General features: G+C 39.2%; 1 protein-coding gene across 6 annotated transcripts in view; it reads right to left on the reverse strand.

Moving 5' to 3' along the window:
• Positions 1-4,254: 4,254 nt before the first annotated feature.
• celf5a (cugbp, Elav-like family member 5a) overlaps positions 4,255-26,519 on the reverse strand; it is a 174,786-nt gene continuing 152,521 nt past the window's right edge. For 2 of the 6 annotated variants that reach the window (XM_056759887.1, XM_056759884.1), the window contains exons 7-12: positions 20,054-20,219; positions 12,707-12,919; positions 12,345-12,431; positions 11,383-11,526; positions 9,352-9,517; positions 4,255-9,157 (exon numbers count right to left, since the gene is read on the reverse strand). In XM_056759887.1, the coding sequence (XP_056615865.1) occupies positions 9,390-9,517; positions 11,383-11,526; positions 12,345-12,431; positions 12,707-12,919; positions 20,054-20,219 (738 nt within the window). In that variant the 3' untranslated portion in view covers positions 4,255-9,157; positions 9,352-9,389. Of the gene's footprint in view, positions 9,158-9,351; positions 9,518-11,382; positions 11,527-12,338; positions 12,432-12,706; positions 12,920-20,053; positions 20,220-26,519 lie in introns of all 6 variants that reach the window. The other 4 variants (XM_056759885.1, XM_056759883.1, XM_056759888.1 and 1 more) reach the window with 3 other exon arrangements.

Genomic DNA, 26,519 nt, shown 5'->3' on the forward strand with positions numbered 1-26,519 from the left:
TATGGTCTGATTTATGCCATACGTTTCGTGACCAAACAATTTTGCGTTCTCAGATTGTTTTAGGAAGGTTTTTTTGGTTACAAAAAGGAAACATTCTTAAAATTCATTCAAAAAATGTATTAAAACAACTGGGAACCTGATGCTAAAGTTGGGAGAACGTTTATTTTTTTGCTGGGTATATAGGCTCTTCTACAATTTAGCTCTTTAGTCATTAATTAAAATGATTAAAATCACAAAGTAAACATTTAAAAGGTTTATGTTTGAACAGTAAGTTGCCTTATTGATAATTTTGCTGAATGTAAACAAGACTGGTGCAATTCTAGTTAATAGTTTCTTAATAATTCCACGTATAAGTATTATATGTTATTTTAAAGGGTTTATTTGACACGGCTTAACATATTATTGTTTGTTTTAGATGTAATACAATGTGTATTCACGATTTAAAAAAACGCTGTATTTCCACACACCATGCATGTTTGTTTCTCCTCTTTGCCCCGCCTCTCTGAAATGCGATGACATTTTACAAAGCTCAACGCTCTGTGTGCTATGATTGGCCAGTTCACTAGTGCGTAGTGATTGGTTGAATACTAAATGGAAATGTAACGCCTCTTACCATATTTGGAACATCCAAAGCAATTGTACTGACAGATAGGCCCACCTTACTTGAGTTTGGATTCAGCTGGTCTTAGTCAAATCGTGTTATGAACAGACGTAGATTCGCCACGAGGTGTTTCAGGCAGGTCTTGGTGAGCATTCGCTTCTAGATAAAAAACATATTTTTTCCGACACTTAAAATTTTGCAATTGTACGTATCTAATACATGCATGAGCAACTTATAACACACCAAAGAAAAGCACGTATTTCCGGCGTATCACCCCTTCAACATTGATTGAGTTCCAAATGTTTTGTTATATTTTGTTTTAACATGTGTGTAGCGTAGTGTTGTTTACATCCTGCAAAATGGTCTGTAGGCAGCGATTTAGTTTTTATTCCCCTAGACTGGCCAAATGGTTGGTACCATTAGGTTGAGCCCAGTGAACGAAAGCAATTGATATTTGTCCATCAACTGCTTAAAGTGGTCCATATGTGGCGTGTGCGAATACTGCCCGCCCGACGACATCTACAAACCGTTTCCATGGTCCTTATAAAGGATCTTTCAGGCCTCGGGTGAAAACCGGGCTGAAATGACAGGGTCGTGTGACGGAGATTAAAACGTCGTCAGTTTAACCACATTCATCATGCTAAACTAAGCGTTTTCCAGCGCTGCCCTTCTCTTGTACTTCGCACCTCTCGGCACTCCATCACTCTCATGTATTAATGGCGCCCAACGCGAGAAAGAACAAGTCTGGCTGTCAGAAATCATCTTGTACAGGCTTTGGTAATGCAGGCCTGTAGTTAACATGCTGACAGCTACAGTATATGATTCTTATACTTCGGCATAGTGCGTTTTTATTGCCTTTTTACAACATATTTTATGCGTTTTGTCTCGCTACTCCGCGTTTTTTTCTTGCCTTCTCTATGAAGCTTTTTAATATTTATAAATAATACAGAGCTGCTCTGTTTAAGGTATGTAATGAGGTACATAAACAAACGACAATCCACTTTGTTCTTTGCTCACTTTGAGCTAATAAACAAGGACAATTATTGAGCTAATGAATTAAAGGAAAGCCTCTAGAGTGATTAATATTCACAACGAGAAAATGAACGTGACATTAATAGGATAGCGGGTAAGATAAATAGACAGAACGGGAGATGTCTACACCTTGATTGATAAATTGGTAGATGGATGGCTCTCTTAAACAGCTGTGTTTAAGCACCATTAACATTTACAGTCTCACTGAATACTGTAAGAATTTTTCTTGGGGCAAAAAAACACAGAAAATGTTCTTTTTGTGAATGCCTTTTTATAGTGCCATTGCTGTCTGCAGTATTTTAGTATTACTTTATTCACTCTTTTATTACACACAAGGATTCTATAAACGTGGTACCTCCACATCTCTTTAAGTCTCCAATGCTGCAAACGCATTGCGCTGCGCTCAGGTTCTACACTGTATTTTGTTAATACGTCTGCGCTATAGAACTTTTTAACAAATGCCCCCTCTACACCTCCAAGCCTGGAAAAACCAAGCTTGAAAATTAGGCATCTATATCATAAATCTTGGCAAGTTATGATAATTTGCAATTCACTCCCTCATCAAAGGCAATATTACCCTAATTTATTATCTTCCAGCGTGTGCGGCGCTCGGAGGCCGTGGAGATAAGAGTCTATCAGGAGGAGGATTGATTTTCATTAACAGATTGTAATAAAGATGAACTGCTAGGACTGCGCGCTGACCAAGAGCCACACTTTATTGTAATTGGGCCAATTTATTTCATGAGCCACTGCCTCCACTTTTTAGGCTCGCCCCTTTCCTCTCTCTCCTCTCTCTCTCTCTCTCCCTCCCTCTGTTCATCACTGTAATGTTTCAACCACATCCTAATTTTTTCTTCATATTTCAGCTGCCGGTCAAACTGTGTATTCAACATTTCATGAATCCACCTGCAGATGTGTCCATACAGCATAGACTATCTGATCATTTCATTGTTAGGAATCATTGACATCTATCTATCTGCCTGTCTGTCTATCAGATTTATCTCTCTGTCTACTGTCTGTGTGTCCAATTTATCTGCTACTCTACCTTGTGTCTATCTTTCTATCCAACTTCTCTGTCTGTTTATATATCTATCTGTCTTTCTGTCCAATTTATCTGTCTGTCTATCCATCTATCCGGTTTGTCTGGCTAGCTATGTCTGTCTGTCTATCTATCTGTCTGTCTGTCTGTCTGTCTGTCTGTCTGTCTGTCTATCCATCCATCCATCCATCCATCTATCTATCTATCTATCTATCTATCAAACTTATCTGTCTGTGTATATATCTATATGTCTCTTTGTCCGTCTAATTTATGTGTCTGTCTGTCTGTCTGTCTCTCTATCTCTCTCTCTCTCTCTCTCTCTCTCTCTCTCTCTCTCTCTCTCTCTCTGTTTGTCCATCTATCTATCCAGTCTGTCTGTCCGTCCACCCATCCATCTGTCCAATTTATCGGTCTGCCTCTATCTGTCTATGTATGTCTGTCTGTCTGTCTCTCTCTCTCTCCCCCTCCCTGTTTGTCTGCCTACCTGTCCATCTATCTATCCGGTCTGTCTGTCTCTCTCTCTCCCTCCCTGTTTGTCTGTCTACCTGTCCATCTATCTATCCGGTCTGTCTGTCTGTCTGTCTGTCTCTCTCCCTCCCTGTTTGTCTGTCTAACTGTCCCTCTATCTATCCGGTCTGTCTGTTTGTCTCTCTCTCTCCCTCCCTGTCTCCCTGTTTGTCTGTCTACCTGTCCATCTATCTATCCGGTCTGTCTCTCTCTCTCCCTCCCTGTTTCTCTGTCTACCTGTCCATCTATCTATCCGGTCTGTCTGTCTGTCTCTCTCTCCCCCTTCCTGTTTGTCTGCCTACCTGTCCATCTATCTATCCGGTCTGTCTGTCTGTCTCTCTCTCTCACTCCCCCTCCCTGTTTGTCTGCCTACCTGTCCATCTATCTATCTGGTCTGTCTGTCTGTCTGTCTGTCTCTCTCTCTCCCTCCCTGTTTGTCTGTCTACCTGTCCATCTATCTATCCGGTCTGTCTGTCTGTCTGTCTCTCTCTCTCCCTCCCTGTTTGTCTGTCTACCTGTCCATCTATCTATCTATCCGGTCTGTCTGTCTGTCTCTCTCTCTCTCTGTTTGTTTGTCTACCTGTCCATCTATCTATACGGTCTGTCTGTCTGTCTGTCTGGCTGGCTATCCATCAATCCGTCAGTCCATCTATCTATCTCTCCATCCATCCATCCATCCATCTGTCCAATTGATCTGTCTACCTCTCACTATCTATCTATGTCTATCTCACTGTCTCTTGCTCACTCTCTCTCTATCTGTCTGCATACCTGTCCATCTATCTATCCGGTTTATGTCTATGTTATTTTACTCTAAAGATTTTGTGTGATATATACATACAGATTAAATTTGTATTATTTTCACAAGGGGGTAAGGGCTAGGTTTGGGCAAGAGGATTTGAGACCCAATGTTTTTTCTGCAAAAAGGGCAAAATTTTGAAAATGGATTTCAAAAGATAGCATTTATGTCTAGTTTTTCTCAATACTGGTTCCACCTGTGGATTTGTGGGGTGGCAAAGTTGAAGAGGTGAAACAATGTATGTTGGGTGTAAGGACCAGGGCGCAAATACACTGCATATTAAATTTAAAATTTTATTGTAAAATTGAAAAAAAGAGAGAGAAAGAGAGAAGCCCATTAAGCATTTCTTTTCGATGCATACATTTTTCGAAACATAACCAATAAATAGGCGATTCATAAACAGATTGTAGTCATAAATAAATAAATAAATAAAATAAATAAATAAATAATGTTAATAAATTAATTGGCAAATCGTTAGATGAGTAGCCATAACAGTAAAACAATGTAAGCAGCAAGTATTCGAGAAATGTCAACAGGATGTTTGGTTTTCAGGCAATTATCTCAGATATATCTTCTCTGTCTCTAAAAGAAAAAAAAAGCACTGTCCGTTTCTGTTCGTGCAGCACCAATCGTATCGCGAGGATCGATGGCGCATCGATCACACGGTGCACTCTTGGAAAATATCAAAAGAAAACAAACATTAACAAGAAACCAAAATCAACTGTAAACAGCATTGTCTCGTCCAGGCTTTAAGATCGGCGCAGTGAGTGCCTGGCTCTCCCACTGCACATTTCACACAGCAAAAATCAATAATCTCGATATATATTTCCTTACGCTTTGTGCTGAGAAAACCAGAACTTTAACATGATCTTTATAAAGCGAAAACCCGACCCTCCCCGCCCACCCACCGACAACACCCCCATAGAATCTAAGAAATGTTCCTGTGCAGCTGCTCCCTAATATACAGATTTCATTTCTATAATAAGCTACTTTCCTTAGCATACAAACCATAGTTAAAGAATCATATTGTTAATATGAGTACCTTTATAAGACTTTAAACCCCCAAAGCTTCCCCCCCATGAGCATGCTCATAGATCAAAGTTCGGCATGAAGACTTAAAAAAACGAAATAGAAATGCTTTGAAGAGAATCAATGAATAAATGGTCGGAACACAGGTATGAAATGCTGGTGGTGTAGTTTCTTCAGAAGTACCTGTAGTGCAATACCTTGGTTTCTTGTGTAAATGCAATTTGCAGCGTCGACATGTCACCTTATTTTTTTTTTACAAATCTAGCCACGTTTTTCGTTTGACATGCCTTTCCAATCTTCTTTTTTCTGTAATGATATCATCCTTCAAACTTATTAAACTTCAGGCACTAGTTGCCGTTTTTAATTTGCATTACACTTGCTTTTACATGCAGGCCCAATTTAATTTGATTTTAATAATTCACATCTGGCATGGAGAGATTCTCGAAGAAGGCCGCGCAACGTGAGGTTATTAGACCGCAGACGCCCGAAGGCTGCATGTCTGTATGTCAAAGTCTTCTGATATGCCACCACAGGACAGGAGACGGGAGAAATGAAATGGAGAGGGTTCTCCAGAAAAGGCCATTATAACCTGTGAATCGGCGGCGATCCATTTCTGCGTGACCTGAGGGCGAAAAAATGCAGCTCGTCGACGTTAATGTTTCTCGACAGAACCTGTTGACGCCTGCGAGATGAAACATTTAACATAGAGATATATTTTTAGGTAAGACAAACAGGTCAAATACCCACAGTGGAAATCAAACGAGGTCAAAATATGTGCTTTACTGTCCTAGCTGGATTCTAGAGCTCTGTTTATCTGTGAACAGTTATCTCTATTTTTGTGTGTTTCTGTGACGTGTATTAGTTTTGCCATATCTACGAAGGCAGTGCGTTATCGAGAAGTTGGCAGCGACAAGCGTAGCGACAGCATGGGTGCAAACGCAACATTTCGAAAAACTTGAATGAGAAATGCATAGGAATAAACCTTTCAACCAGGAACACTGCATGTTACCTCACCTCTCCTCCTACAGTATTTCAATCAGGGGTGTAAATTACTGAGATCATTTTACTTTGATGTACTACTAGAGCTACTGGTGCGTATTCTCAATAGCCTTTCTAATAGAAAAATCATACTTCCTTCTCCGTACAACTTCATTTAGACCATCAAAGTACATATCGCTGCTGTCCTTCTGAAACCACCTAACTCCATATTTCATTATTATAAGTCATCCTTTACGTTTGTCACCGGGATTTGCAAACATCTAGCCAATAGAAAGTATTAAAAAGTGCTTGTTGACTTTTCGACAACACAGTATTTAATCATTTAAAAATTACTGTTTTTCCATTTAATGAAAAACTGAATATTCGGACATCCGAGGTTTCTGAAGGACAGCGGAGATGTTTTTACTTGCCATTGTGATGTAAATCGTTGTTGAGAAATAGACTTTATTTTGTCTGGCTAACCGAGCTAACAAACCAAATCAGACACTTCAAATTTGACACAGTTTTAAAACCGTCAATCCATTTCAAGGTAAAATGTAAGCAACCACAATCCGAACACGGCAGTGAACATTAAACTATATTCAAATCTCAAAATCCACATGAAGCACAAATTGACTATTTACTTTGTTCACCACAAAACTAGTAATGTGCGCTAACAATGCAACCAGATTCATTTCAGGTCTCGTTCAATTTTTTGTTTCACTCAGAAAAACATTGCAAAATTGAAATCGGTCTTCTTTCAAAGTCACGAAAAGTTTTGATCAAACTTGTTTACTTTTTACAGCTATGTAAAATGTTTTTCAAATCTTTGTGGTTAACAATTCAACCATATTGGACACAAAAAGTCTCAATCCGTCATAATTTTAGGGTTCACACTGACTTTGACTTTAGGGTAAATTTTGAGTTGACTTTACCTGGTAAAGTAATGATGACTTTACCTTCTTACAAGTTCAATAAATAACAAACTTTTACTTTTAATTGTTTTAGCTAGCTTCTTTGAATTTCAGTTTCATCAAATGTGGCACGGTGCCCAAACTTCAACTCAAGTATAATTCCTCAATACTTTTGACACCCCTGATACTGTTTATAGTTAAGATTCCTGTCAGCCTCGCTCGCGTTAGCATTCCGCTATATTTGTGTCTTGTCTGAGAGAAAACCAACAGCTGTGGTTAAGTACACCATAATGTCAGACTCAGTGGCTTTTTTATTGATGGATCAGTTTGCTCCAAATGTAAACCCCCATGGCTGCTATTTGCAAGCTGTTGGTAAGCTGTTAAACAGTCTGCTCATTAGGCTTTCGAAGACAGTTAGCGTCGTGCTAATCCATACCAGCCTGAGATGCGTATTCTTAGAAATATAAGTAATTTGTGGATTCCACGTCCTTTGACGTACATTCGAGTCGAGGGGAAGTTACGATCAATCTGCGGCATTTTACCTTAAAATAATTTATGAGCGAAATGAGTGAGAAAAACGTCAATTTGTCATTGGTTGTGCATGTTTCTGAGGCAAACTTGAAACCATTACAATTATGTTGCAAGATGGTCCCTGTAAAATTCTGATGTGCTTCAGACGTTTTGGCCCTTCTGTAGAGTTCCTTGTAAGCCACTACATTGGGGCGATTTTGTGGGCTGTAAATAACCTTTTCAAGGTTTAAGGCTTGGTATCTCTGTAACTGCTTGGTCTATTTAGCAATGTGCTTTATCAGTTGATATCGAGCATTTGGCACCAACCGGCATGTTCATAGTAGATTGCTGCGTTTAGATGCGATGTAAGTCGAGTATGTTGAAAGATGTTTTCGGAAATGAATGATATGAAAAGCTCTGATGTTCACACGTATGGTAGAAATGGGCGATGGTGCTCAAAAATAAAATGAACAACTGTAATGCTCTTTAGATCCGATTGAGGGCACTAAGAGCATTAAAGCATTAAAACGAATAAATATCAGTAAATATTTCCCATCCTGTCAAAAAACAAACATTACCAGTGATTTTTGTTCTTTTTTAACCTGTGCATTGGCTACAGCTGTTATATTAGTTTGCACACAAGCCACCGGTACTTGATAAGTGAAGCTTTCCTCAGATAAATGCGTTTGCTTATGCGTACTGAATACCTAGCCGAGTTTTTGCTGAACCAGCAATACTTTTGCACATGCATATATACGTATAGTTTTATTCAGCATTTGTTTGTGTGGAATGTGGGCCTATTTCTGATATCTGAGCAACCTCGGAGTAAAAATGAAGAATGGACAGTTAAAAGCCCCACCCGCCCCACCCCGCCATCCCCTTTATTTTTAATGGATGAAGAAATGGCTGAACATGCTCCTAACACTCTCCAAACCACATATTCTACTCCACTAAAATAGTATAGCTTTTAAAATCGTTTTTTCTTCCTTTTTTTGTCTATTTTCTTTAAATATTCTGAAACCCAGTAGCTATAAATGTAAAAGGAAAAGAACTCAAAATCCCTTTCCTCCGACCTGAAGCGAATATTTTATGCTTTTTTTCTTTAAACTTACATTGTTAGTAGTAGTTTGTAGTATTAGTAGATAATAATAATAATACCATATATTTCTGTTGAGGAATAAAAATGTTTGGTCCTTTGGTCCCTTGGGGGGTGAACGCGTTTCACCGAGGGTACAGAAACCTCGGTGACCACAGAAAGTCCTTCGTTTGCTGAAAGACACGATGACAGAAGAAAGGAAAGAGGAAAAAAGACAAAGAGAAAGTCCACTAGTGGGAAAGAAGAGCTTTTGTTCCACTGCATTTTTCCTTGGTCTTCAAGTTTAACCCTCATTTGTCCAGTGTGACAAAAGCCGTACGCGCCTCTTCCTTTAAATAACGTATGCGTGTGTAATATGTAGATAGAAATCAAAGTTGTTCTCGCTCGATTTTCTTTTCGTTTGTTTCTTGACTAACGGTTCGTGGCTCAGCGAGAGAGGACGTGTCGAGTTCTCCGTCTTTCGAGAAATCTTCCTCGCCGTTCGTGCGCTGTGCCGACTGTGTTTTTTTAGTCCACGGGTATCCGTTCGCCCGCAAATCTCCTCCGTACTGAACTTCTCCATAAAATAAATGCTGATATGTCTTCAAAAAAATTCGTTCGTTGTTTGTTTATAAAGAAAAAGTTAAACTCCTTTCCAGATTTCACTCTTCAAATCCTATGAAAGAAAACAATGATATAACTCACACCAGCATCATTTTGTTCATTGTTAGTCAACAGCATTTCTTTGCATTTTATTTAAGATCCTTTTGCAATTCTACCTAATAAATCATTAAATGTGAAATATCTACAGCTCCATTATCATAGCATGTGATTCCAATGTAAATCATTACTGGCACCAGGAAACAGTACCTGTGCTGTTGCTGGGAGTCTGTGGAGGTCGGGCCCTGTCAGTATGGGCGGCTTGCGTCCTTCGGTCTCTTTAGCTGAACTTTCAATCTCTTCATGCCGATCTGAAAGCCATTCATGGCCTGGATCGCAGCCTGCGCGCTCGCCGGGTTGTCGAAGCTCACGAAACCTGCGAGGAACCAGAAGAACGTTACATACACGGTTCAGTCGTTCAAAAGTTACATTTATTGTGTTGCTGTCTACAATTTCTAAAGAGTGTTAAGTAAAAAATTTTTTTTTACTTAAATTTTTTTTTGCAAATATTGACAAATTAATATTTATAGTTGACAAATAAACCACACATGTGTCCTGGTGACAACAAAAATGTAAAAAAAAACTAACAATGAATATAAATCTCTTTTATACAACGTTATATTATAATTATAAATATTGATCATTTAAAATAATATTTAATTGAGTTTAATATTTGGATAGTTGACAAATGAACCTCACATGTGTCCTGTTGTGACAACAAAAGTGTAGAAAAAAAACTAACAATGCATATAAATCTCTTTTATACAATGTTATATTATAATTATAAATATTGATCATTTAAAATAAAATGTAATTGAGTTTAATATTTGGATATTTGACAAAAAACTCACACGTGTCCTGGTGTGACAACAAAAATGTAGAAAAAAACTAACAATAAATATAAATCTCTTTTTTACTATTTTATATTATAATTATACATATTCATAATTTAAAATAATATTTATCTGAGTTTTTATTTTAATTGCTGTCACACCATTTAACACATCAACGGTTTATTTGTGAATCAGTCGTTTATTTAATTTATATTTATATATTGCTATTCACAATTTTGCATTGTTGCAAAGCAGCTTTACATACACTTAGGCTCTTCACTTTAGTAAAAATGTAATTAAGAAGTTAAAATATGTTGTATAAAAATAAAAGTAATATAAATCTAAAAAAGTGATAAATTCTAAAATTCTACATAATATTTTTTATAAATATTTATAAAATTATATTTATTACTATATATTATTTATTAGTCCCTGTGCTTCCTGGAATTCAAACCCATGACCTTGACATTGTTTGCACCGTTTAAGCTACACGAACATCTGTCAAAAAAATGAAATAACTACAAGTGAGACTGTGTGGAATTCATACGTTATGAGCATATATAAGCCACCGGCAGTATAGAACAGGGACAAATCGCCCCATAGGACGCCGAAACGGGGCCACCTACAGCACACGACACCCCCAGCTACATGTTCAAACCCATCGCCTTCTAAAAGTCACTGACCAAAAACGCTGCCCTGAAGTGTATATCCGGCAACTGGATGCACTTTTCCTGGCATTACGAGTGTCAGGAACCAGCTGGGAACCGTGAAAAACAGCATGCTCTTTCTTTGGTCATCGGCCACCTGGGAGCACCGGCCTAGGTGCCTGACTCTGCCCGCAGCTGCCCCATTTTCACACTTGTATCTGTGTGGAGGTGACGTGGGGAGAAACCACTACGCCGCTTAATAGAGAATCTATGTATGTCAGTGCTCACAGCCGAGTCCCACAGGTCCGTCCCTTCCCCTGACCTCAGCGCAGATTAATTACTCCAGCGGGCGTCTGTTAGCCAGACCTGACATTATGCAGTAAATGCATAGTGTATAAGTCAATAGTGCAAATAGGTCCTACTTCACAAATTTATATCTTATTAAGTTCCCTCAGGAGACTGGAGCTGCTATTAATTGTGGCTTGGGAAATGTCTCCCCTTGGAGCGAGAACAAATGTTGATCCATAATGGGCCTTTTTGCCTCACTTAAGGCTTCGGGTTCGGACTCAGGGGCTTTTAAAAGTGCTCGGGTCTGTGGCTTGACACTCAATACAGTGCAGGGAATGTGAATGGACCTTGTGTTGGAAGAATGGATGTAGACTCTTTGGAATTGGCCGCGTTTTGGAACGTCCTAGAATTTGCTTAATCTTTATTCTTTTTTGGTCTTTAACATGTGATCCATACCGGAAGTGCAGCCTTACCGAAACATTTGCTCTGGTTGGTGGCTCTGTCCATGAAGACCTTGGAGGAGATGACTGTACCAAATGGAAGAAACATCTGCATGAGCTCATTATCGCCAAATTCTTGCGGTAGATGGTAAATGAAGAGGTTGCAGCCCTCTGGTCCTGAAACACAACGTAAACAATGATGTTACTCACTTTGGATTCATTACTAAAGACTTTTGAAAGACAAAATAGACACATAAATACCAACGAATAAAACAGCCTTCGGGCATTTCTAAATACAGTGCTTGCAATGTTGATAGATTTTATTTTATCATAATATAAAATGTGACGTGTGTTATTTGTGTTATTGCTGCAGTACTTTTCTTTAAAAGCCATTTGATTTGTTCGTTTTAGATTTGCCCGACACAGCAACACAACTTCAACCAATGGCATAAGTTTGCCGTGGGACTTCCTGCTTGTCCAACCAATGGTAGACTGGGCGGAGTCCTTATTTTGATGAAAAACCTTTATTTATTTATCTTTTAAACATGTGTAAATTCATATATACAGTTTATATACTGCATATATATATATTTGTTTAACCATTCCATGATTATTACCCTGTGCTTTTAGTGCTCTTAATGAAAAACTACATGTAACTTTTCTTTCACATATTTTTCACATATTTTCCACATACACCTGCTTGTCACTAGTTGAAAGTGTGACCTACCGTCAAATGTAATCCAAGCCCAGATTTTTAACAGCTGATATATTAAAAATGCATGTTTTAAAAAATCTAATATTCTATAAAATTATTTTATAAAGAATCCGTACAGTATTTTACTTAGTATTTAGTACTTAATATGTATTTAGTATATTTTAAACACGCTGTATTGAGTCTTTTGTCGTTTCTATAGCAATAACATATTGTATCCATTCATTCTCATAAGTAGCCTTGATTTTTATGAAAACAAATAAAAAACATCTCTCACCCTCACCTTCTCTCTGCTGCTGCTGTTGGATGATTTGCTGTGGTTGTGGCAAACTGTGGCCAATAGGGGTCAGTGTGGTCGTTGGATAGATGGCTGTAGGTACAAAGAGAAATCTGTGAGGACAGACTGGATTTATGTGGTACAGCATTGAACAAGGCTACTCGACTCATTACCGACACGACAATTCCCGGCGAAAAAAAACACGTGTTATTGGTCAAAGTCAACCATCCATTTTCTGTAAACTCAAACATTGAAAAATCAAACATTTTTATAAAATATAGTCTAGGGTTGTGCAAATGCATATTTTTATATTGTACACTTTAATAATCGTTATCCATTTATTATGTATTTTTATAACATTTGTTAACCTGTATATTGTTGCACTCCGGTAAAGGCCTGTTGTAGGGTGTCTGCAGCCGTGGGGCTTTGGGTGGAGTAAGGGGACAGACCGTTGGTGTAAACGGCCTCTACTGCAGGGTGTCCGTTGGGCTGGTGAGGAATGCTGGTAAAGCCATTGACGATTGGAGTGACGATGCTGGGGACCGCTGATGTGGTGATGTTGGCAGGAGGTGAGCTGAGACCTGCACACGGACAGCACATCATACATTAATACCATCTTTTAAACGTCTGCAGTTTCATACACAAGATTTGATTCTAATCTCATAATTTGTTCATCTTTAAACAGATATTTTAAAATGACTGGTCAACAGGTGTGCTTTTGGTTCTGAGCGCCTGACGTGCTGAAAATCCGTTCCCATTGGAAACCATCTCAATCTGTACCCGTGAACAATGCTGGACAGAGGATGGTTGTCATGGAAACCCCCCAGCATGCCTCAATTACAATCCAGTGAATAAGACTCCTTATAGAAATATGACAGAGAGGAAAGATTCAAAGCATTCGACCGACCGGCTTCGCTTACAGCATGACAAAAAAGTGAACCGGGTTAATGTTGACTAAAGGTTCCCTATACTGTATTCAAGCCGCCCACCTCTGCAACCTGGGGGAATTCAGGTGGGCCGAAGGGAGCTGTTTAGTCTCGTTTGTGCTATTTCACGTTCCTAAGCTTTTTCGCGATTGTTTGCTTCCCACACGCCACATTGATAAATTAGATGGCGCCTCCGCTCTATTCTTCCCGGCGCCCAGGAGGCTGGGCGCGTTCGGGGATGTCCGACAGGAGCCTGAGCCGAACCGACCACACGTGCGGGCCGGGCCGCAGCTGCGTGCTGTTGTAATGTTGTGAATCTATCATCGTGATGTGTTGGTTGGAAAAGCTGAATGCTGACGGTGGATTCAGCCCGCCAGAAGGTTACAAGGGCTTGAAAACTCAGATCATGTTCTGGTTGAAAAGGAGATTTTCGTAGGCATGAAAAGAGAGATGATACAGCAAGACAAATGATATATGAAACAATGGAGCTTTAGAGTACTAAAGTAACGGCTAAAAAGGCACGAATAAAGATTTATAAAAAAAGAGATAAGAGTCTCCTCACAGTGTAGTGCTTACAGGGATAGTTCAACCAAAAATTGAAAATTCTTTCATCATTTATTAGCCCACTTGTCATTTCAAACCTAAATGAGAATGCTTGGATGTCTTAAATTTGTTTCCTAAATATACAAATACAATTATGCAAACATATTTTTATTTTTAAAATAAGCAAACATTCGTTTTTTTCATGCCAAACTGAAAAGTTTGATCAGAATATAAAACGTTTTTAAAATAGATGACTTTGACAGAATAATGAAGAAAAGCAGCCAAAATAAAATATATTTTTTTTTTATAAAAATTATAAAAATTTATTCTTTAAATTTTGAATCTCAAAATTGAAACTTTTTTTTAATTTTAATTAAAGTAAAGTGGAACTCAAGTTAAAAACAGTTCTAATAGGAAAATATCAAGTAGTAATCAAATCTACAGTAAGTCATTGTTTACAGAAAAGTTTTACATTGATCTCTATTATTTATTATTTAATCTTTTTTACAATTCATTATATTTGTCACAATTCTGTTGGTCTGAAGGTTTTGCAAATATTGAACTGATAAAAACTATGCTCGTCAACAGTTACAATATTTCTTCTTTTAATTCTTAAAAAGTTGCATCTTTGGAGATTATTCTTCAATGTTATGTAGAATAATTATTGATATGCGATTAATTGACCCTAAACCCTTGAACGCCAGCCATAATCAGATCATTATATTTTAATATTTGGTATTAAATGAACTTTATGTACAAATATAACCAAAATCCATTTACGGAAGTCGTGCCACTCAGCGGCCACCATTTCAACAGCACCATCTCAGTTATAAAAAGACAAAGTCAATCTACTTGAATCGGGGAAGACAGATAAGCTAAAATTCATAAAGTTATAGAGCGGCCAAATTAAGCGTTGCATTTCCCCATTCAAAGTAATAGCGGTACTTATGCTCACAACGTTTTGAAGGACAAACATTAACATTTTCTTCATCAGTGTACGGTTAGACATAAAAACAAAGATACGTGTGATACTTTACAGTGTAAACAATTTTTCTCTAGTCGCTTGTACCGGCATATGGCACCTAATTCACAGATCAAGAGATTCAATAGACAATTCTTAGTGTAAATCCGAAGTACACACTTCATCAACCTTCCCTTTGTGGTTGCGTTTGGTCCATATAACAGTAATTTGTTCCAGACGGAGTCGATTTTGGCATCCAATTCAAAAGTCCAGAATAAATCCATCTGTTATTAAACAAATATTATATCTGCCACCCCTGTTAGTATGTTGAGCGCTGTGAGATGTACACTGCCGTGCAAACTCTGTTATTTCATGTTAGAGAAGCGTAATTGCATTTATATTAATGCAATCTGCCCTCGTGCGTCTTGCTGATTTGCTCCCGATGGTGACTAAAGTGAGGAACGGCTTACCATATGTACCAAAAGGATTTATTATGCAAATTATACATAGGAACAGTGGAACCGTATTGGTTAGGCGTAGTCAAACCAATCACAACAGCTGACTCCCATAACATCCATATTTTGTTTTAAACGTATGTTTATTTACATCTGAATCTATAGAGAGGTTGGCTACAGTGTAATGGAATGTAAATAGATTCGGTCAGGTTTAGAAATCTTGTTCAAATACACGGGCCATCTGATGTCTCCACTCCGTCCATAAATACATAAAAAAATGCAACACGTGTTCAAGGCATTTAAATATCAACTATTTTTCTGAAAAGTGGCATGGCAACAAGTTTGGCAGGAAAATATTTGGCAACTTAAACTTCTCAGTAGGCTGTGGTCACTCAACACGGTCACTGCCCACTGACAACATTACTGATGTTTAGATCAAATATTAATAAAAGTGTTTCCTTTTTTATTTTTTATAAATATAATAGAGGAAATATACATCACATCTTCATATGCTACAAGAAAGGCTTTCCTATAGACCTAACATGAATAAAATAATCCAACGAAGACAGTCATTGCTATTTTCTCCCAAATTCAGCCCACAACAAAACACCCATCATGATTTTTATAACCAGTAGCTTCCTAAAAAATTGTTTACGTGAGAGACAAAAGCATCGTAAATATCAATGCTTGGGAATCTTCGCCTCAATAAATCACCAAAAATTTCTAGGTGATGCAACTTTGCGCATCTGCTCACCGTGAAATGTTTTTGTACGAGCGGGATCTCTATTCCGCGGCCCCGCGAGACGAAGTAGAAAGTCAATGGGTTTTATGCCCCTGAAGGTGAACTCAACCGTTCCCATCATGTTCCTAGTCTCTCGTATAGCTTGCAAATACCGCACCTGACACCTCATTAACTTCGTCCTGGGCTTTAAACACAACAGAAACATCCGGCATACGCTTAACCAAAGAGCAGCATCTCATCCGTCTGCGGCACGGCGTAGACAGCGGGACGGAGGCTACGTGAAACCCATCAAGCCCGCCCCGGCGCATTCGAACTTTAGGGCAGAGACAAATAGCCCGAGCAGCCTGCACTGTTTTGAGCCATTTAATCCCGGGCGCTGACAATTATGCTGTCGACGTTGAGCTCTTTGTAGCTCGAGAGCTTGCACCTGCTGAACATTTCTCTGATAAAAAGAAACGAAAAAGGGAGAAAAACATCCCCATGCATCACGGTACCGATACATCCTCTAATAGAGAGCGCCATCTGGCTGAGTGTGTACGCACCATCGCGCTTATGTGCTTTACATCTGTTAATAGAGCGAGCGCGCTGTTGTTGTCGGCGAGAGCGTTTAACCCCTCTGCTGCACTCATGAACGTTGCGTGCACGGTTGGACGTGGTGACGTACCTTTGAACAAAGGTTTATTCAGAACGGATAGTAGAGCTGTAATGCAACATGTAAATACCTCGATACATTTCAAGATAGCAATACATTGGCGTTTACGCCACTGTTATACCGCGATATTAGCGTGGTGTATTATTGTAAAAGTTTTGGCATTAAATCCAAATTGGTGTTTTATTATTTCCAGCATTATGGATGTGACATTTACAGTTAATACTTTAAATAAAAACGCTAAATTCTATCTCATTTGAATACAAATACTGCGGTTTACTTATAGTTAATCTAATAAAATCATGGTCAGTTGTGGTTAAATTACACAAAAAACGTACAAAAAGTTTACAAGAAAGTTTTCACCTTGAAGGGATACTTGACCCAAAAATAAACTCCCTTGGATTGTTCCAAACAAGTATACATTTCTGCAGAAATTTGAAAGAATGTCAGATCTCGCCCACCATTTACTGCCATACTAGGGAAACTAAATCCTATGGGAGTCAATGGGGGATGAGATTTGACCATCTTCCTGTGTATTCAGCAGAACAAAGACATTTAAACAGGTTTGGAACAATCTGAGGGCGAGTAAATGATGTCATTTTTGGGGAGAAGAAAGCTACTTCTACCTTATCTGACCCGTGTTGGTGTGTTTTAATGTATTCAGGTTATGTCGGTCAAACAAAACATTATCACCTTGAATAAAACCTGTTAATTTAACACATTTTACGTGAACTGAGACACATCTCTTACAGTGCATAATGTTGTCTTTGATGTTCTTAAATGTATTCATAGTGCTCGGTGTCGCAATAATGCGCTCCAGATTTTGTAATCCAATTTAGCAAATCTTTTATCTTTAACTTAGTCTATAAGATTGGGAGCATACTTGTTATGTTGTGCTAATGTTATTTCGAACACCGACGTTATCCCACTCCGCTCTGGTAATATTCTGCACTTGTGCATTAAATAAAAGATGGAGTTCACAAAACAGTTTCGAATTATATGACAGCTGTTCGGGCTTTCAATTGTGGACATGCCAGATGTCTTCAGATTGCACAATTCCCAACAAACCACTTCATGATGGAAGAATGTAAAACAGGTCTTTTTTGCATCACGGTGGATCATTTGTTCAGCCAATTTTAAAGCCTGATGATTTTGGCATCCTAAACATTTGTTCTGTTTATTGAAACAGAAATTTAAAACTCTCAAGACAGCACAGAGCATTTCTCCGGTCCACATATCTGAGGGGATTTGTGGCGGTGTGGTTTATGTTTCCACAATACTTTATACACAAGTCACACACGATGTGTGTGTGTGTTGATGCCTGTACGGCAGATGTATTGAATAAACCAGAGGTGCTGGGCCTGCCAGGGAAATGCAAATGAATGAATGAATGAACGAGGGAAAGAAGAGAAACGTATGAATATCTTATTTATTGTAGTCCTTGGAATATTTTTAACGCCAGCTCTGCTATCTCGCTTAGGATTAATAATGCAACAGATTCCAATAGGTTCAATAATGGAAGGCAATCAGTGGAGCAGAGCTCGCACACATACACACACACACACACAGAGACGAGCGAGCGTGTCCAATGCGCATATTCAGCACATCTTGCGTCCACAGGAGATCTGCACAGCTCCGGCAGTCTCTTTCAATTAAGTCAGTGTAAGAGAAGCCAATTCAATCCAGCAGCTGCATTGCATGTTAATATGACATTGATCCCAGTCAAAGAGGATAAAATCCAAACAAGAGAACACAGTTGTTTTACACAGAGCTTGAGCATTTTTGCAAAGGGGGAAAATGTGAAAGAATTAAATAAAAACAATGGTTTGACTAACCTTAGGTTTGTTTAGTTCACATGTTTACTACACTTTTAATATGGTAAAACCATGGTTAAGTTTCTTAAGGAGTGGCCTCATAGACATCTGCTATGATAAAGCAGTTTTTTATTTTGGATGTGGTACCACGGTAAACTCCTGGTTTAGGTTTCTTTTAGAATACAGATGCACTGTTGCAATTGTGAGAAAGTTTAAGATTGTTAAAGGGATAGTTCACTCAAAAATCTTTTGTCACTTACTCACCCTGATGTCATTTTAAACCTGACTTTCTTTCTTCTGCAGAACACAAAAGAAGAGATTTCGATACAACATTAACCCCCATTGACTTCCATAGTATGGACACAAAACCACTGAGACATTTATCGAAATATCTCTTTTCGTACTCCTTTTAAATAACATAAGGATGAATACACAATGCAATGCAATTTTAGAGCGAACTATCCCTTTAATCCACAAACACACATTTTCACTCATAGATGTCACAAACGATGCGCAACATAAAAAAATGCATGTTTTGCATGGCACGCGTCCTGACAAAATATTTGACAAACCGCCCTGTCTGTCTAACTTAATATTTGAAGTAGCACGTAAGTACATTTGCATGTAATGCCACACATGGATAACCTCAGCCTTGAAGAGCGGCCTGTCTTGACAGCTCGGGCGCTTTAATTGGACGAGGCTTTTACAAGATCCGATGGCAGCTTGTAAAAGATAGAAGCGTATTAAACCTACACGCGATGCCAGTGGGAGTACCTTGCTTTGCCAGCGCCTCGGGTAATGAAACTTCCGCGACTGTTTTGATTTTTCTTTGCATTCAAACGTTTAGTCATTCCACGGCCGCTCAATTAGCCAAACTAATAATGTGTTTTGAAATTGGTCGGCCGGTTAGCTGCGAGCTACTCGTAATTCGCCAAACCGTTCGCTTTTCTGGGAATGACAAATGATGTTGTCCGGTGTCGCGGTGTATGGCGTAAATTGGTACAGCAGTGCTGTTGACAAAAGAAGAATGAGCTTTGTTAAAGCCGGGTATATATCATGGGGAAGCATTTTTCGTGAGGGATTGGAAAAGTGCAAAAGTGCCGCATAAGCAAATTCGGAAAGGTAGCCATTATCCAATAAGATCTGTTTGTTTAGATTGCGTGATAACCGGCGTTTGAAATGACAATGGGAACGGCTGTATGTCCTTATTATTAAACCACTCCGCTTTGAGGGGACGACTGCGATGGATAATCCGCAATTCTTCATTTGGTATGCGTGCCAATTTGGAAACGTCAGCATTGGTGCTTTCGTAAATAATAATAATGCAATGTAAGAGAGACCGGTTTGTTCAAAAGCAAGGGAAGTAATTGCCTCATAACTTTCTTTCTTCTTAAGACCACGAAAGAAGATATTTTGAAGAATGTTGGTAACCAAAACAACACTGACCCCCCATTGACTCCCATTGTATGGACATAAAACCACCAGGACATTTCTCCAAATGTCTTCTTTTGCGTTCCACAGAATAAAGAAAAGTAGAAAAGGCTACAGGCGGTCAGTCATTTTGTCATCACACACAAACACCTTAACAAGACCCATAAAAATAAAAACGATGCAGTATTGCTCACCCAGTGAATGATGAAACTCACCCGACACCGGGGTCATAGGGGTGGGTGGGAGGCTGTTGATGTTGAGCGCCCCCATCTGGTGTATCTGGTTGGTGGGAAACGCCACGCTGGGTGCCAGGTAGCCTCCGTGACTGGCGGCCATTAGAGCCGCTTGCTGCTGCATCAGCTAGAAAACAGAAGGAAAAGAAAGAAAAGTTACTAGATGTACGCAGGATACATGCGGGCAAGATGGATAGGCGGTGCTTCACAGAGTAGATGAGAAAGCAGGACGGAAAAAGAGAAAAAAAATGTGTCAACCTACCTTTAGTGAAAGCGTGTCACAAGCGCCCTCGAAACATTTCAACAGCTATCGGTCTAGCTCATTCTAACCAATGGATGGTGGCACATATTATTGCAGTTCTTGAAGGGATAGTTCACAGAAAATCACAAGTTCTGTCTTCATTTATACACCATAATGTTATTCAAAAACCTGTATGACATTCTTTCTTCTGCCGAACACCAAAGAAGATTTTTTGAGAAATGTCGTTTGTATTCTGCAAAAGAAAGTCATATAGATTTGGAATGACATAACGGTGAGCAAATGATGATACAACTTTTAATTCACTATCCCTTCAAGGAACCCCAGAGTTGAGAGTAGAATTTTTATTTTATTTTAAGTTTTAAAGGAACAGTTCACCCAAAAATGACTACTCTGAACTCTATCTTGATTCAGCCACCCTTGTGTCATTTCAAACCTCTATTGCTTTCTTTTATTCTGTGAAACACAAAAGGTACATTTCTCAAGAATAGGTTAGCTGCTATTGAAAGATAATGAAAGGGGTCTGGGACTGTCAAGCTCAAAAATGACAAAAAGCACCATAAATGTATCATAATATGGCCCTTGTGCCTTAAAATAGAGTACTATAGGTCATATGGACCACTTGTTTGATAGCTTTCTGGGCCTTTTTTGACCATTTAACAGCTCGACAGCATCAGTCCCCATTCACTTTCATTGTACGGCAAAACAGTGGCCTGGATACTGTGACACAAAGATACAGGTTTGGAATGACATGAAGAGAAAAAATGACAGAATTCATTTTTGTACTTTAAAGTGATTCTTAATAGGTTCGACAGCAAACCCGTTTTTTTCCCCATTTACACTTTGACAGCTGTCATGGCATAAGCCGTTCTTTGTATCTTTTTTCAGTCTTGCATTGAAACAGACATACTTAGATGTGTTCTAAATGATTATTTGATCCTGAACCACTTTCTTTGTGCTTTATAATATCTACACGGTATACATGTGTCGCAAACGGGAAATGTGTCCGTACGTCAAGTCTCTTCTAATAACATCACTGCGCTTATCCATAGACCTGTGTCAGAGTAGATGCCATATTTCATTTAACACCGGTGGAAATGAGACCGAGATAGACATCCGCTCCATTCAATATAATGAACGGTCTTAAAGTCGATGTGAAATCAAAACTGACCCAGTTTAATTTCTTAACACATGTTCCAGATCTAATAATAGCCTGACATCACTTCGGCTGCCCGGACTGGGAAATCGTGTTGACAAAAAGACAAATAGGGATTATGTTATGCTCCTAAAATGGTTATATATATTAATATTCATTAATAAAAAAATATCATTTGTTAACAATCAATGGCATTAAAATAAAGCTCAGCACTGTTTAAAGTTGAAGTGCATCATTTTTGCACTACAAACTAATTCATTACTGTTTTCAAACAGGTTTCCTAAATACTCCCGTCTTCCATTGTTTAGCCAAAGAGACGATGTTTTACACCTCTCGAAGACATCAACCTACCAATGGCTCACCTATAGTTGTCTCTGTATATTAAGCCAGGAAACGTTAATCTACCGTAACATAAAAAAAAAACACACTTCAGCTTTAACAACCGAACAATAGGTACATTTGCGCAAGGGTTTAATGCGTTTGGCATGGCGGGACGTGATGGTCTGGCCTCTTCTTGGCGTAATAGCAATGCTACGTTAATCAGACGCTTTTGTGCCCATTTCTCGACCTCCCCTTTCAAGCTGAATGGGGCAGTACAGTTAAGCCGACCGGCTCTAGCCGGGTGACAGTTTGCTAATGCCTTTTAAAAGCCAAAGGGACAGGCTCCGGGCACAGCGCGGCGCGGTGAGTTGAAGACTTCCATATTGTAATTTCCCTCCATGAACAGCTCGGATAATGTCGCCTTTCATGGCTGCCACCAGATTGCCTCGGATAACGACGTGGCATTCAGTTCTGCTCTTTAGGAATTAAAACAGAAAATTGGAGGCCCAAGCATGTAATTATGTTGGGGAGAAGTGAGCAACATCAATTTGTTCTTAGGGGGAGGAGGGGTGAGAGAGGAGAGCAGAGAATAAAGAAGGGGGAAAACAAGGTCCTTCGGCTGTCGGTGCCTGGACGAGACTGTAAAAAAAATAATCTCTCGTGCTGCGCCGCGTTCTTATTATTGGACGGGTCACCCAGGGTCTGATATATTTTTTCAGCAGAACAAAAAAGGGACTCTTTTTGAGGCTTAAAAAAACACAAACAATGCTGGTAAAGAGATAGTTAAACCCTCAAAAGATTCTGTCAACATTTACTTGACCTCAAACCTTTAAGTAAAAAATACAAAAGAAGATATTTGGAAGAATGTTAGTTACCAAAATACAGTGGTACCCATTAACTTACAGTATATTATGAGGACCCAAAACCAATGCAAGTCAATGGGTACCGCTTCCTTAAAAATGTCTTCTTTTGTGTTCTACAGAAGAAAAAACACAAGACGGGTTTGGGGAGCCAATAGCGAACGAGCGATTGCTTTCCCTTCAGCTTCACCACTGCGGGACCAACACTTTACCCAGCATCCTGAATAGACAGCAAGCATTCAAGCCCAGGCAAAAGCAACCAAATTGCCTTCAGTAGAGTTCTCATCATAGGGGTCACGACCTCTTCTTCCTTCGGAATGGAAAACTAAAAAAACAGAAGCAGCTCCTGGAAGATGTTGCCCGGGCGACGGCATTCGTTCAGTGTCAGGCATGTGGGTTTTTTATGGCTTGCCGATGGCATTAGTCTCCCTCGGTGCCACCAGGCAATCACCTCTTTATCACTTGGCAATTATCTACCCAAGGCTGTTCTGTGTCTCTACCCACCTCTGCCTGCATCACACATGACCCCTTGCATTCAGCCTGGCCCAGCTGCAGCGCCGGGAGAATGGCGGTATGGGCTGAGGAGATATTTATAGAGAGAGGAGAAATGGACTGAGTGGAGCGCGAGGACCTCGGTTATTAAGGTCTCCGGCTCCGAAGATTGCCTGCAACTGCTTTCTCGGCTGTGTGCCGGAGGTACGTCTTCAGGACGAAGCTTACAGACGGTGCAAACATAGCGTGGGTTGTGCTGGGGTATGTTTTAGGCCAGAAAATACTTTAAGCTGTGTGCTAAGGCGCATCTTTGGGACTAAGCTGAAGGATGGGGCAAATATAGTTTCGGTTGTACCGGAAGTATATTTCCGGGAATTTTTGACAAAGGCAAAAAACGTGCTTCACAATGCTATAAAAAAAACTATTTTGGGATAAATTGTTACATTAGAGGCCTTAAACATTCCAAGAACTGTCCTATCTAAGTGCTGTTTTATTGTCTTATTTTTCTTTAGTAGAAACATTATAGAAGATGGAGACGAAACCAAAAGGGTCCATTTGCTCTCCACTAAATATAATTGTTGTCTATGATAAGAAACTGAATTATTTAGAGCTGTGACTAGATGTTATACATTTACAACAATAATGAACGAATAAACTAAATAAACTAAATAAAAATATTCGTAATGTCTACACTCCACGTATGATGATGATTCAAACAAAACATTTTAACCATAAAACATTCATAATTTCAAACATTTAAAGAGCCTTTAAAGGGATCGTTCACCCAAAAATGAAAATTCTTGGGGATGAAATCTGTTTGGTTACTGACATTCTTCAAAATATCTTTCTTTGTGTTCAGCAGAACAAGGAAATTTGTACAGGTTTGAAACTATCTGAGGGTACGTAAATGATGACAAATTTTCATTTTGGGGTGAGCTGTCCCTTTAAATGGCTGACAGTGTTATATTTCCCAACAACAGGGGGCGATACTGGTCAATGGTAGAGCACGTACACCCCATGACACCCCCACCTCAAAATACCCAGCCAAACATTCTCCTCATTAATGTTGGCTTCAGAACCTTCTGAAGTGCTTTCAAGTCATTTGTGCGTCATATTAATCTAACGTGCCGTCTCTGGTGATTGGCGGGAAGTAAAAGAGATCTTGCTGGCTTTCCATCAACAGCCGGGCTTTTATTCACCCCCCCCCCACAAAAGCAGAAAATGAAGATGGCTTCGCTCAGAAATGGAAAAGATCAAACACGACACAGCCAGGAAAAAAAAGAACAGATAAAAGATGTTCGGCTTGTATTGACAAGATGCGTCTGAAAGAAAATTAATGTTTCTCGCTTTCATCATGTGTTGTGTCAACCCCCCCTCCACTCCAGAGTCAAGTACGGGGCCATATCTGATATTTTGAACATCTTCATGTGCCGTTGAATGCTAAGATGTTTGTCAGATTTGGGAGTTAGATGTACCTTCTTAAAAAAACGCATCTGTCTTTTGGCACGATGTTGTCAACGCTATTACCTCTCCAATTTGCGCTCGCATGCGCCCCTCCTCTGCTCCGACTAAAATCCAATTTACTGGCTGTCAGCTGAACCCAGTAATCCTCAGCACAGCTGTGTTTGTGGAGAAGCCTCTTAATTTGCTCATCCTCCACATTTCTAAATGTACCATTGCCATATCTGAGCCTGAATGTTTAGCTTATGTGGCTTTGTTGCCTGGCTTGTTATGAAGGAGGTGTGAATGCTTTCCGAGGTTGAACACTTTCGGCTTCCGCTCAGGTACAGAAATGACTGAAACTCGTATTAATCTGCTATTTCACAAAGAGCTGATTGTGGCGACAAAAGGCCGGCTACAGTAAATCAAAAAATGTCATACTCGCGAACTCACAACCGCAATGCTATTTTTTGTCTGGTTGCCAGGTTGCTATGCGGTTGCTAGGGTTCTGTAAATGTTTTTAGCACATTGTTACGGTAAGTAACTTAATGTACAATGAAAATCAATTCGCCTTGAGAATGATTCTAACGTTATCGGTACTATTTAAAAAAAACGTTATATGTGTGGTTTGGACTTCCGTTTAAATAAAAAAAAATAGTAAAAAATGTTTCCTTCATATATATATATATATATATATATATATATCACTCTGAAGTCTTTAAGAAGTTATTAATTTCTTTACTGTCCAACCGGCATCGTTTCAACCAGATCTGACACGAATTCACAACTGTTATACAAAGTGGCTATTTCACAAGAATTCGTACGATGTGAATCGTACAAAAGTGTTAAATCGTACAAAAACGATTATGAGTAAATGCGATATTGAAGCCCCACCCCTAAACCTAACCACCACTGGCACGAAAGCAAATCGTACTAAAACGAATACAAATTCATAAGAATTAGCTACCTTGTAAAATATTAACGAATTCCTGTGAGATTGCGTATAGTTTATATCATAAATAAATTAAGTTTTAAGTTAAACTAAATCCCAGCCTTACAAGTTACTAACAGCATTAGCTTCCTTAACAAGTGGCACTAACTCTAATAAACAAAACCAAAAAATGTAATGCTCTATAACTATTACTATTTCTGATATTCAATCTTTCTAAGTGCTTTATAAAGATGCATCTAGCCAATTGTTTCACCTAACGAAAAAGTTAAAATAAGACAGATGTAAAAGTATAAAAACGTCCCAAACTTTAGCATGAGCTGCACGTGTTGTCACAAGCCACCGGCTCTGGCGTGTGTGGGTTGCGGATCGAGCTGGAAGAGTGAATTATAAAGACAGTGTCAGAACCACCAAGCACCAGGCTGAAGCATCTCTGACACGCGAGATAAAAGTTCCTGCCAACCTGTGGAAGCTACAGTAACTGCCCGGGCTCCCACACGCCACGTTCGGACCATTTGCATTTCCCGTGTACGGTCCGCATCTCATGAATGATAATGAGAAAGTTTTTCCCATACAGTCCTGGCAGTTACTGTGGGTTTTTTTGTCTGTGATATGAAAATGAGTGTGAATGATAAACCCTCAGAGCCCGGGGTTGACTACGACAATTAAAACTAGCATTTACAGTATGATTAAAAAAAGTCTATTAGTGCATGAATAAACGTATATCTATTTCATATGGAAACAGGGATATTGTGTGAATGTTTTATGTCCTTTCAAATAGAATAAAAAATAGACTGTGTGGTTTCCCATAGCATAGTTTTTGTCATGTTTTGTGAAGATCTTCGTATGGAATATTCTGAGTCATCCCAGGCTGTTTGTATGCCACAGACACCCGTGTGCACATGGGGAAGGGGGGTGAGCGTGGGCACGGATGAGATCATCAAAGCGTG

This window comes from Triplophysa dalaica, chromosome 10 (genome assembly GCF_015846415.1).
Source record: "Triplophysa dalaica isolate WHDGS20190420 chromosome 10, ASM1584641v1, whole genome shotgun sequence".
NCBI classification, from domain to species: domain Eukaryota; kingdom Metazoa; phylum Chordata; class Actinopteri; order Cypriniformes; family Nemacheilidae; genus Triplophysa; species Triplophysa dalaica.